The 13,872-nt window shown below is 39.4% G+C and overlaps 2 protein-coding genes across 3 annotated transcripts in view; one reads left to right on the forward strand and one right to left on the reverse strand.

The window, feature by feature from the left end:
• LOC104434708 (putative disease resistance protein RGA4) overlaps positions 1-13,872 on the reverse strand; it is an 88,460-nt gene that overhangs the window by 15,837 nt on the left and 58,751 nt on the right. The window lies entirely within an intron of this gene.
• LOC104434707 (serine/arginine-rich SC35-like splicing factor SCL28) lies at positions 1,290-5,026 on the forward strand (the record flags this gene model as incomplete). The annotated part of the gene is made up of 5 exons (XM_039307165.1): positions 1,290-1,459; positions 1,572-1,630; positions 1,770-1,809; positions 3,663-3,887; positions 4,558-5,026. Coding segments are annotated over 5 exons (504 nt in total), but the record flags the coding sequence as incomplete, so codon positions are not given.

Consider the following 13,872-nt stretch of genomic DNA (forward strand, 5'->3'; position numbering starts at 1 on the left):
TTTTGGTGGCTTAACATCACCGGTGAGGTTCGGTGATGGCCGGAGAGGGGCGGCCGGTGACCAAGCGATGGCCGGCGGTGACTGGCACCTGTTGGACCGAACGACCGAGGGGGCGTGCTGGCTCGACGGTGGCCTGAGCACCGGCGAGGGGCTCATCGGCCGGCACTCATCGGAAAATGGTGCTGGCTGGGAGTTATGGACTGAGTGTAGTGAGATTAAAATGAAGAGAGTTGGGCTGAGTGTTGTCGGTCGGTAGTATCATTCCTAAAATTAAAATTTTTTCTTCCAGCCTTATGTTTTTCATCAACCCGAGTCCCGACTTGTCCCAAAAAAGCCAAAGTCAGGTTTTAAAGGGGCACTCTCGTAATTTTGCGGACACAAGCGTTTCCATTTACAAGAGAGAAATTCAGAGATATTGTGTTAATTTTTTTATCTCTGATTAGTGTTTATAATCAATTCTTTACTTGTGTTCTCATGTATTTGTAAAATGAAGTTCAACTATATGTGTTTGTGCTCAAATTACAAGAGTTAGGCTCAGCCGTTGATTGTCGTTTGAGTTCAACGAAATGGAAATGTCAGTAGAACTGCATTTCTTGTGCCTTAGATAGACACAGGCGACTAAGAGAGGAACATAAACTCGATCTTGATTCTTGGATTTTGAAGTCCAGGTTTAGGACGATTTGGACACCCGATCGTAGGCTCTCGAAATTGATGGCGGAATATCTCGAGCTGATAAACTGTTTGACATATGGTTAGTGAAGAAACCTGTTTTTAATGTTGATTTCTGGTCGGAGGAAGAATTGCTGTTTTAATTGATTCTCCTCCTCCTCCATCCCTCCCATTGGAATACTAATTTGGAATACATTGAGCTGCCAAGCTGCATATGATTGAAGGAACAGATGACCTAAAACACTTTTGAGAGAATGATTGGTTCTACAATTCCAGGCTTACATAAAATCAATTCGCTGTCGCCTTTTTTTACTAAAAAGGATGGTACTTGTCACAAGACATCTGCGTTTGTGAGTGTGCCATATTGCCATTGATTTACAGGTTTTTCTTACCTGTGTTTACAACGTGGGTGCCATTTTTGAGAGGCTTGTTGTTGGCTGTTTTCTGATACAAACTAATAAACTGTATACTACTTTCTTTTTTGGTATTAAGCTACTGGGATTTCAGAAATATGCAAAAATCGAAGAGAGGAGAACCATTACGTGTTGATCTTTTTATATCTCATCTCCGACAATCACGGGGGATGTAATTTAGTGACTTCAGTGATTGTATATTGCATTAACAGGGAGCCTCGTGGCTTTGGATTTGTGAAGTTCCGATATGCGGAAGATGCAGCTGAGGCTAAGCAGCAAGTGAATCATACTGTTATCGGAGGACGTGAGATAAGAATTGTTTTTGCTGAGGAGAACAGAAAAACTCCTCACGAGATGCGTGTGACTGAGCGTGTGAGGTACAATTTGTCACATTCTCCATTTCACTAGGTTGTCTTTATGGCATCTGTTTCCATCGATTCATGACAGGTTTTTTTGGTAAATTCTTTTTCCCCCCATTTTAAAATGAAGTGGGCGACACAGGGAAAGAAGGAGAAGTACATCAAGGTCTCCAAGACGCCACAATCATTGTCAGTAATTTTGACTTCATGTCCATTCTGATTTGTGGCTTTCTCTCCCTTTGGGCTGTACAACGAATGGAGCAGTCTGTCATGATGGACATCCTTGTGAGTTTGGAGAATCTTATTCTGTTTTTGTATTTTCTTACAGCTTACTCGAGGTCACCAACACCAGATAGGCATGACTCAAGGTTTGGCATTTTTGTCTGAGTGGATTTAATTGCATTGTTACTGGTTTTATACTTTTCTGTTCCTCTTTTAGGATGATAAGTACACTGTAGTTGAGCATATTAGGAACTTACAGTACTAAGGGTGCCTTATTGGCCTGGGAAGAATATACAGAACTCTTAGTGGCATTCTTTCACTTTTATGTCAAGTATAACGTGATATTTATACTGTCTATATGTATTTTCAACTAATAATGCTTACATTGTAGTTTTAATCTTTTTGGTACGTGAAATCTAGATCAAGTTATTTCAGTTCAATCTTTGCTATATAAAAAGTAGTTTGAGTTATCTGTCGATTCTCATCCTTGGTGAACTTTAGTGGATGATATTGCCCAATGCATTAAAGTAGTAGAATTTAACTCTTTTTATAGTTTTATGTGTTTTGTACGCCCTGTATGTTTGTAGTAATTGTGGTATGGGATTTTCACTTTAGCTAAATTTTGAATGGAAACCTATGCATTCTTCATTCATTTCTTGTCAATATAGGTAAACATTTTGTTGTTTATTTCCCTTGGACATTTGTGCTTATAGATAGGAAGCTGTTTGTCTATTCTGGATATAGACCATGGCGAACTATTCAAATTTAATTTATTGAAATAGTAGCCTTTTGTTAAAATATCTAGGACTGGCTAAATGAGTCGCAAAGGCGACTGATCGTCCTAGCCAACCATTTTTCTTGGAATGGTTTACTTGTGGACCAATCACATTATGCTTTTGAGTGAAAAAGAGTGGCCATGTACAATTGAAAGGAAAACTTTGCTGACTTTAGCATGGCAGATTGGTGTATATGAGAATTTTATTATTTTGCTGGCCTTGTTACTTTTGGTATTAGTAATCTGATGCATCTCTATCCTATTATGTTCATACTACGGTGGTTTTTATCGATTTGGGGTGATTGATGCAGTGCAGCATCATTTCTGTGGTATTGAACAGTATCTGCTTGTGGCCTTGTTTATGCAGATATTAAAGTGAACAGGAAGATTTTAAAGACCTATGGGTAAATAAAGTTAAACGACAAAGAGAGAGATGGACAACTCCCTTACCATTCTGTCAAAGCTTTTCTAATGTTATTATCCCACCTTCGCCAATTACTGTCAAAGCATGGGCTTTTGCTTACTAGGTCTGGTGGCCTGCAGTTGCAACTGAACTGATTAGTAAAGCACTGTCAGCAGATGATTAAATCACTAAAGTACCTTTTTTTCACTATTTGTTTTCTCTGTGTGATCTAACATAGTTATTAATGAAAAGGTTTTGAAGCTTTATTTTGTTTTGCATATACCATCCAGTTAAGAAAAGAAATAGAGCTTTTTTATGGCCAAAGAAAGAAATCATCCTCAATCAAGGGAAGCAATACTGGTGTAGAGATATGATGACATTGTCAAAGATAGTTTGGGTTTTAGAAAGTTGGGCCAAAGAGAGCCATGCAGTTGTTGGATGCTGACGTACCGGTACATCGTTAATGAGACTAATTCCAGTATTTGGGCCCAAGTTGGTAATTTGTACGGAACTCTTATTAAGGTGCAGGTAACGGTCATCTTCAATCAGTTAGATAGTGATGCCATCATGTTGATGTTTATATGATTTTGTAAGTTGAATGTAATTTTTTTACTTGCAAAACAGATTTTCTTGGTACTTTTTATTAGCTTTTGCTGATGGTATTTTTTTCTTTTTTCGTAAAATTCATGCTTCAAGCCGAGTAATGTTTCCTTGTAAGATCTTTTGTTACCCTAGATCGTGTTCTGTTTTATGTAAGGGAATCTTTATGTTCCATTTTTATTATTTCCCATCTCAATGGATATACCGATTCCTTGAACCAGGAGCCGTGGGGCAAAGGATCGATACCAGTCTCCAATGCAATCTGGGTCTGTACCACATTCTCCATATCCTCAGGAGCACAAGATTAAGCGGTCTAGTAAGAGGTCTCCAAGTCCAAGGGAAGATAGTCGAAGTCCCATTCTGGAGAGGGGTTATCCAGCAAGCAGGTCTCAGAGTCCAAGGGGCAATATTCGCAGTCCTTCGAGGTCTCGTTCACAGTCTTACAGGTATATCTGTTGTTTTTCTAGTCTTGGTCGGAAACAACGCATCTCTTCCTTGCGCTTCATCCAATTGTCAAATAATTTCTCCTTTAATCTGTTATTTTTCTAGTCTTGGTCTGGAACAATGCATCTCTTCTATGCGCCGGCTGATTGTCAAATAATTTTTCCTTTCATCGAAGTCAATTTTCTGTTTTCGGAATATGACCTTGGTGATTAGGTTGGCATGAACTTGGTAATTATTTTTATGTTGCAAATTTAGTGGTTGACCATAAATGGCATAGGTTGTTCTGTTGAGATAGATCTGTGAGAATTCCTCCAGGTGCATATGATGCGGTATTTTTTTGATATTTTACTCAACTTTAGGTGCTGTACCGATAGCAATTGATATTTATCAGGTGATTGCTTTTGCTGTGACACCCATATGATGTTCCATTGGCAAGAGAATTGATAAAGATGGTAAAGTACTTCAAATTTTCTTACGAGAGAAAGTATTAATACTTTGAATTTGCATGAATGAAGCATGTTCCCTCATTATGTTGTTGAAATTCATCAGTCCCATTTACTACTAACCAATAGCTAGGGGATTTATCTGGTTTATGGTGGCATAGTGCTAGTATCTACAGTTTTAGCATATTTTCTGTTCATTGAAGTAGTTCTTTGTGCATTTCATGTGCAGCCCACGCTGAGAGCCTTCTGAGTAAGAATTACGGGGCTTGCAGTCAAGATGGTGGTATGCCAGTGGTGGTTCTTTGCAAAGTGCACTTCCAAGTATCAAAGTGAACGATAAACAGTGTCCTTTTGGAGATCCTGTTGCTCTCTTTGAATTTTAAATATCATGGATTAGGCTATGCTCTAGAAATGCTTTGTACGTTTTTGTTGGAGTTGGGCTTTGTGAACATCAAGTGCAAGATGGTTGTTGGTTGTTGGTTGTTGGTTGCTGGTCACTCTTTCAAGTCCTACGTTCGACCTTAATGCATGGCTCTTAACTTTATATGTGTCTGGTTTTTCTTTATTGTCGGTTTAATGTGTATTCCCGGGCTTAGACACCAGATCAATGTGTGGGGTTACCCAGTGCTTGGAGTCGGTCCCAGTTCTGTATAAACTGCGGTTGATCTGCAATGAGCTACTCTGTCTCTTCCTTGTTATCGTCTGAACATAGTCGCGTTGAAACTAAGCCAGTTCTTGCTATTTGATGGTCATCTCCATGTACAGGAACAGATGAGCAACATTGATTTTGAATGCTTGAGGGTCAGTGGACATAAGCACTGAATCATTTCAAGCTGGGTGATCTGGAAGGACTTGGATGGATCATTTGAATTTAAATTGTTCGGTCAAAGGATAGCACCGACATCCTTAGTGTAAGAGACCTGTTTTGGTGCCTAAGGCTGTCGCGATTGTTGTCATCTCATCGATGGGTATAGAGGAGGGAGGAAGAGAGGGAGAGGTGGGCCGGCGATAGAGATCGGAAGAGACGTGGTGGAGGCCGATATCAGTTGTGTCGCCGCGTTAAGGAGTCGTGTCTAGATGCGATCAGCCCCCTTTAACCCTGCCCAGCACATAGCCTTACCAGGGCCGAACTCAATTCCATTCGAAGAACTACGTTCGAGCGCACTGAATTAAGCCACCAAGACCACCACCACTGTACCATGTCTTCTCTGCTGCCGCCACCTTCTTGTGGTAAAAACAAATGAAAGGTAGAATTGAAAAGAAGTGGGATTTTTTTTTTCTAAAAAATAAATACGAAACGTTATGAAAATAAAAATAAAAATAAAAATAGTAGACTTGTGTCCTCACAAATCTACAATGATGCAGATCTATTAGAAAACTCAATACGTATGTAATCATAAGTAATGTATAGCTTTTCATAACTCAAAGGGATGAATAGACTTAAAAGCTCAAGGAATACTCTATAATAAAATTAATTGTTACAAAAACGGCCCACGCTATTCCACACTCGAAATGGAGGGAAAGGTTGGAAGGGATTTAAAAAAATGCAAGAAATGTTCTCATATGAGTGGAGAGCTCCATTTATTTCTAATTCACTTATGATCGACCATCATCATAGCCATTATGCCATTTCAAAATAGAGGCAAAATCTCAAGAAAATCATCAGTTTGACAAGTTCTGGAAATTCTCTCCCCAAATTATTAGTAATAGTTTCCAATAAATTGGACAAATTGCGTCACCTTAAGTTAAAAAAGATGAATAATGCTAGAGACACTCACATTGACATATTCAACCAGTTCAAAACTTATAATACTTAAACAATAAATAGATTTATAAAATTATATAATGTCACCATTTTGCCACATCTAATGGAAACTCAAGGTGGCGTTGGCAAAAAATCTTCCAACAAGGAATGCGTTCATCAGTAGTTAAGCGCAAAGGAATAGACTTATTGCTCTCAGACATTTCAAAAAAGAGACTAACTTGAGCTGTTCAAGCGCAGCATCTTGACGACATTCAAGACGGTTAGAACCACAGCAGCATCTGCTACCTTGCAAGCTGCTCTAAGTTATTAAAGAGTCGAGATTCAAGGTACTAACCCCCATTTAATTACAATGGGCATGCCTTTTCAAAGGCTTGTTGCTCTTTGCGGCATAAATCGAACTCGTTTGTGTGGTAATACATGCAACCAACATAAGCATCCATCTCTTTGGTACACCTCTAGTGAAGATCTTTCAGTCTGCACAGCCAAAAATACATGGAATAGATATTGCAACAGAAAGTGGTAAGTAAAATGCAACAACTACTTTTATCAGTTGAAAGAGGTATCATGAATTTTTCCAGCGCCTCTATTTAAGTTTCTAAAAAATCTATTTGTATCTGTAGACTTCTGTGGGCAAATGTCATGAATCATTGACAGTAAAGCTTATAGCCAGTTTGTATTTGCCAATGTAAGGGTTGTGCAGCCCAAAAATGAAGATAAGATTAATGCAATGACTAAGAGGCCCACGAGTATGTCTACATCTAAAACTGTGAAAAGAAGTAGATTGCATTCCTCTCACTTGAAATTGAAAGTGCATAGCCCATTAGTCAGTCATCAAGCTGTGTGCTCTGTATAGTAAATCATCAGGTATCTAGAATGAAATCCCGTTCATCAAATGGTGTAAGCAAAGTCTACTGATCCACGAAAAACATAGCCTGTATCAGTTGTGTCGTTGCGTTAAGGAGCGGTATCTAGATGAGCTAGGCCCCCTCTAACCCTGCCCAGCACATAGCCTAACCAGGGCCGAACTCAATTCCATCCGAAGAACTACATTCGAGTGCACTGAATTAAGCCACCGCGACGACCACCACTCTACGATGTGCCTCTGCTGCCGAATCTCATCCATATGTCTAGAGAAACACCTATCCTGCTTCTTGAATTTTGCTATCTGCTAGATATGTGATTTATAAATTAGCATTAGTATCATTTTTTAATATTTGTTCTATTGTCGAATAAGACGTTTGGATCGGTGTGAGGAGATGAAAAGAATGAAAAGAAAAAGGCCCAGAGTAACTTTCAGTTTCGTAGAAGCAAAAAATGGTAGGCACTGCCAAATTGCATTTCAATGTTTGTACTGCACTTTCCATGTAAATGAGAAACATTTCTTCGCCTAGCAAATAAAATGAACTTGCCAAGTTGCACGGACAAACTCGGTTGACCTTCTTCCCAAAGTTCTCTTAATAAGAAATTGGAAGAGATGAAACTGACTCATGAATCTCATGTTTAGTGAATGAGAAGTCAAACAGCCTTTTTATTCAAAAGAAAGGTCGACGTGCCAAATTGAATGACTTGAGCTTATGAGGACACTCAAAATTTGGATGAATTATGCTGACATGTCAAAGTAACTGAGAATACAAAAACAAGAAGTCATCCGTGACACTAAAGGCAAATAGGTGAACTCAAATGCCCATAATGGTGAAACTACTCACACATGCAGGATGAAACCAATGTAATGGAGATCACGTTCGAGCTTGGACACCTAATTTTCTCTCCCTCCGGGAAGCCTTATTTTCATGAGGATCTTCTGTCAATGACCTAAATCTGAAGGAAAAGGAGTTCAATAGTATCTCAGCCTGGAGGTCTCCACTGATTTAATTAAGGGAGTTGGCCGTTCTTAGCCAGTAGTTCAAATTTTAGACCTTCAATGCTTGCTTCTCAGCAGCAAGAGCTTCAGCCTTGATGGGGGGCTCCCACAAAATTGTAGTTTCAGCAAGTAATAAGGTCACGACGTATAGGTTCTTGTTTGAGGCAGGACACCTGTCTTCCAAGTAACCTGTATATCATTTTAAGCCATTAACTAACTGAGCAAGGAAGGTGAACTTGTACGTTTTATCGATATTCAGAAATAGTGAAGCATTTCAGAAAGTTTTTGATGCACTAAAAGAACCAAGATGTCCAAAGTCCTTACTTTAGCTTAGGAAGCAAGACTGTGGGAATGCTTTATGATTGTTAAAAGGTCAAAATTCCTTGTGCATAGTTGCAATCATGGAATTGACTGAGACCATAAAGGATAAAGAATACTTATATGTATTATTTTTCGTGGTAGTGTTTCTGGAATCATTTGATAAAGTTGAGCATCTCCAAATGAGTTTCAGATAGAGCACATAAGGGAGCTAGTATGGTCATTATTATGGTACCTTTTCCTTGCTTCTCATTGTCACGGCCCACACAGATTGAGCAACCACAATTGGCAACTCCCTGCATAACAATACAAGTAATTCAGGCATCACAACAAAATATGAGTTCATTAGCAGGGCAATCTTTAAATTTGACTAGTAGTTGGTATGTTTCTTCTAAGCATTACCGAAGACAATGTGTCGGTGTTGACTGTTTCATGCTTTCCCATCAATCTTCTCCATAGGCGCTAATGTGCTCCTCATGGCGAAGTGAGAGATTCGGAATTGCCTTCTTTATCGCTTCAAAGCCTCCTTCTTCTCTCATGCTTTTTGTATTGCAGAAAAGTCGAAGAACACACTCTTAAAGGTCATTCATTGAACAAAAATTCTTAACCAAGTCCATGTTATTTCCATGGTGCGAACCTGTTAGTATGGCATCTTGCACCGTTGCAGTCACCCTGAGAAGGAAGAGAATGCTTTTATCAATTTTGGGGTATAATAATGCATAAATGGTGATAGTGAAGTCAGCTACCTCTATTGGCTTTGGATCTTACATGAGGACAACACAAGCTTGCTCGGTTATTCTCTGTTGTATAAAAAAGATAAAAAATCAAGTACTTAAATACCTCAGAACATGTCTGTATGCACTTATTTTGTTTGCTGTTAATGGAATTTCGTTATTTTCTTGAGCAAGTACTTGAAATTTCACCTAAAGAAGGTATCTTGAACACCAGAGATGATCTCCTGCTTCAATTCCCATGCTTCGTCTGACTTGGTGTTCTCACTGCAAGATAGAAGCCACTGTTGATAGCAACAGCTCTGTGCTTTTTTTTTTTTCCTTTTTGAAATAACAAGCAAGCTGGAGGTCAGGTATTACCTGGCCCAGATCACCACTCCATTGGTGCTATTAATGTTGATACCAGCATATAAGCAAGCCTTGTAGCGAGCATCAGATATATCTCAGTCGGATGACTTATCAGCCCCAACAGCACAATAATAAGGCCCCTAAATGAAGACAAAACCTCGCATCACAATACAATTTTTTTGTCATCAACTCAAAGCCTATTATTTATCAATATACAGGGAAATTTGTTGGGAAAAAATCTCTCACCTGGGAACCTCGATATCCTCCGATAGGCCAACCGAATGGCCATTGAACATTTATCTGCAATAGGGTGTTTTCTTGCTGAATCCAATACATAATGTGAACATTTAGCCCAAAAATATGAACTTGTCCATTTCAAAACTTTCTAATTCACGTTATATAACTCATGTTTTTGGATCTCCCACCATGAAATGTCATTGATAACCTTTGGGTTACTGAATTTCAGCAACCCTGACGTGCTTGGTTGCTGGGATCGGCTTACCAGCTAATGTATATGAATTGGAAATAACCCAAAGACAAACAATAGTACTCCGTAAACCAATTGAAACGCCCTTTCACGTTTCATCAACCTATTCAGATGATCTAACTGGTGGTCAGTGAGTTCTTTGTGATCCTCATTTGGCATTGTGTCCTCAGTGCCAAAATCCACACCATTTCTGTCTAGCCTGAAAATTAAAGCAGTGTAAGAAATAGACATATCTACTGAAACAAAAGCCCTATGAGCTTAATCTCATGGAAGATAGTTCAAGCAACGAGCTCTATGCATATGACTTGGCCTTCTGGTATGCATGAGAGTTTAGTTTTGAAAAGATAAAAAGAATAGACTAAGTACTTCAAAGAAAGGGGTCTCCTTAGCAAGTGCCATTGCCGAAAAGTTGAAAACCGCTTTTTGGAGACTAGTTTCAAGAAGGACGGCTTACATTTTGAAGCATAAATAGTGAGTCTTATTGATTTCCCTAAGGACACTACCACAAATTTCCTTTAAAAGATAAACTAAAAACAGTGGCATAACTATGCTTCACATTTCGGAACCATTTCAAGGTTATTCTCAAGCCTCATTCCCAAAAACGAGCTTGCGAACAAGCAAAAAACCGAGGGTAGTTACAGAATTGAAGGAAGTAGACTGCAGAGTGCCACAGTTTAAGAGATTAATGAAATTCCACCCCAGCAAGGATCAATCATCAAACATGTTATTATGATATTTCCTTAGTTCTAATGGATGATCAACTGGTGAATATTGACAGTGCACCTAATTCTTTCCTCTTGCAATCAAAAGGCAATCACATTGAAGTACTTTCTTCTCTCACAAACTTCGAACAATCGCCGCAAATTGCCCTCGCCAACAGCTTTGGCGAAAATATCCATCAGATATCAACATGGCAAAGCAAGGCTACCAAACACAACATGATATGGCTAGTAAAAGTACCTAGAGGGAGGTGAATAGGTGTAAAGAGTAATTTCTCACGATAATCGCACAATACTAGACAGTTGATAGAATTGAGACAATTGATTCTCGTCAAACAACAATCAAAATAAGACTGAGAATATGGAAGAGAAAATTGAACGCAAGATTTATAGTGGTTCGGCTTATTTCAAGCCTACGTCCACTCTTCGCACCGACAGCCCACCGGCTGGATTCAACTATGAACAAAGAGATGTTACAAAGATCGTTCTCCTTGATTTCACGGTGTAGAAGATCTACCACACTCCCTCAAGGTATTACTAAGTATAGACTCTCTTTTGTGAATATAGTTTTGCTCAATATGAATCGACTAATAATCAAGGAGCTTCAGACTCTGGAATTTCTCTATCATGCATCTTCTTGAACAGCTAGAACGTCTTCCTTTTATACTCCTTTATGCCATCATACCTGTTGGCACTTACCAAAGGAATTCTTCCAATCTTCCCGTTGGACAAAATCAATTAAGAAGAACATTCGAGCTATTAAAAGAACATGTCAATAGCCTATCAATCATGTTCGCCCATACAATCAGGATCTTGGTTTCCAAGAATAGAACATTCCAAGAGTATTTCGTCAATCATCGGATCTTCAAACGATCTTGATTTCGAATAAAAGAATCAGTTATATCATACCCAGCCAAGAGATCTTCTCCAGTGGATAAGACCAAATCCTCAACCAAACACTTTAGCTCTAGATCGTCTTCGTCGCTGGATTAGAAACTGTCAATGAGAATAGTCTTGAGTCTTGAGTGCTAAGTCTGGGGATCTGAAAGTCTTCAGACTCTAAATAGAAGGGTCTCCAATGAAGGTCTTCAGACTCTAAATAGAAGGGTCTGCAATACTCCGCAGACTAGACGATAGAAACGTTTTGTCGGCTTCAAAATGTTGAAAGATTTCTCCAACAATCTCCCTCTTTTGATGGTGACAAAACTTTCTTGTAGATTTGAACAGCTTTGACCTCGCAAAACATTACTTAAGCAATATGGATATCTCATAAAGATTAACAACTCAACTAGACTCTGCATCCACAAAAAATAGGTTAGTCTTTCATGAGTAAAGCCATACAATAACACTTGATATAAATGCAACAGTCAATTTCAAATCCACACCCAAGTCATGCTAAAAACAAATATCCAAACAAACTAAACTAAAGTAAGAATTTTAAAGTCAAAGTTCAAAGATTGCAATTCTCCCCCTTTTTGTCATCATTAAAAAGGTGAGAAAAAAGTCAAGTCTGCTTGGGAACGCGCACAAGTTGGAAATCTCCCATCGACTGTACGATGCCTTCCAACCTCTTCAAGTCTTCCCGTAGATGTGCCACCTCTTCCCCTTTGGCATTTGCTTGAATTTGAAGAGCGATGTCTTGCATTTGATCCGACAGGGTAACAGAAGACGCTTGTCCAGCATTCTTCAGGACTTAAAGCTCACATTCCAAAGCATATATTTGACCATGCATTTCCAGAAGAAGATCAAGGATGCGACGAAAATCTGTTGTAGTGTCCGTCTGCGTGCTGGCATTTGCTCTATCGGATGGAGTAAAGGCAAACGATGGAATTTCGGTGTAATCGCACGAGATTTGGCGTTGAGGTATCATGTCATTCCTCGGGCATTTGAGAAGCCCGAAGATCTTTTGGATTTGCTGGTGAGCGACTCACACCTTCACTTTGTGGACGGGATATGGTGTAGTCCTTCCTTGCTCGCCATCTCCCCCTGTTTCTAAGGCCTCAATTGGGGAAGAGTGATGGTCATGCTCGTTAGCGTCTTGATTGCCTTTCTCTCCGGCTTCATCTGCAGACTTTTCTTTGACTGCTTCTTTTTCTTCTTCAACTTCCTTCTCCTCTTCTTCTTTTTCTTTCTCTTCTTTCTCCTCTGCTTCTCTATTCTATTCCTTTTCCTCTTCTTCTCTCTGTTCTTTGTCCTTTGCTTCTTTTCCTTTTTCCTGTCATTCCGTTGATTCAGATACAGAACGACTGAGCCTTTTCAATGCCAAGGCAGAGATAGAGAGTTCATCCTCTTCATCTTCATCCTCTAAGATAAGAGTTCTTTTCTTTTTGGATGGAGCACCCATGGGCTTCTTCCCTTTCCTTTTTGATGTAGAAGATACTGGATGAGATTTGACTGGAGTTTTCACTTTGAACTTTTCCATTGCCTTATCAAGTTCTTGCAGACGCATTTTTGTCAGCATTTTCAAACCCACCACCATTTTGTCGCATGGTCGAACACAAAGAATTTGTGGAGGTTCAATGTTCAAGTGTCTGAAGATCTTAGTCACGAGACCTGAGTAAGGCAACTGGCCCTTGTCCTTCACCATCGCTCTGTACATGTGGAAGAGAATGGTGTGAGGGAGAGAGAACTTTCTCCCTGAATTGATCGCGTACATCAATTTCGCCTCAGAGTTAGACACGTTAGTCTTGGATGTCGATTTTGGTTTGAGACAGTTGATCACAATTTTGTGAAGTAGGATGTTGATGGCACGCATTCTTGCGTAGGTAATTCTCCCTTCTGCATTCCTGTCTTTGACAAGCTCCAGTGAGGTACGAGCAATTGAAACCTTGACCGGTTGATATCGTCCTCTTTCAACCCCAATTATATCTGCCAGCATGTCCACATCTATCACATAGTCTTGGTCTCGAACACTGAAGGATATTCTATTCGCATATAAAAAGTTGAGATTTGAATAGAAATATGCTGTCAATTGTGCATAGCCGTCTGTGGTGTCGGAGCAAAATTGCTCAAGTTGAAGTAGATTAAACTTTTCCCTCAAGTTCACATTGATGGCATCCAGAAAGTTGAAATCAACGCTTCTAGGGTTTATCACCCCACGTTTCAACAGTTTGAAGAACAGATTCTCCTGTTCCTTTGATTTGAACAATTCCGTTCTTTTTCCCTTAGCCTTCGCAGCAACACCCATCCTAGGTTGAAATTCATTAAACAGTTTATCATCATCGTTCCCGTCAGTGGGATTCAATCTTCCTACACAAGGGTCACTTGGAATGTTTGCAAGTGCTTCATCAGCCTTTCCTTTGGGAGCAATTCCCA

The sequence above is a fragment of the Eucalyptus grandis genome, chromosome 2 (assembly GCF_016545825.1).
Source record: "Eucalyptus grandis isolate ANBG69807.140 chromosome 2, ASM1654582v1, whole genome shotgun sequence".
In the NCBI taxonomy this organism is placed as follows: Eukaryota; Viridiplantae; Streptophyta; class Magnoliopsida; order Myrtales; family Myrtaceae; genus Eucalyptus; species Eucalyptus grandis.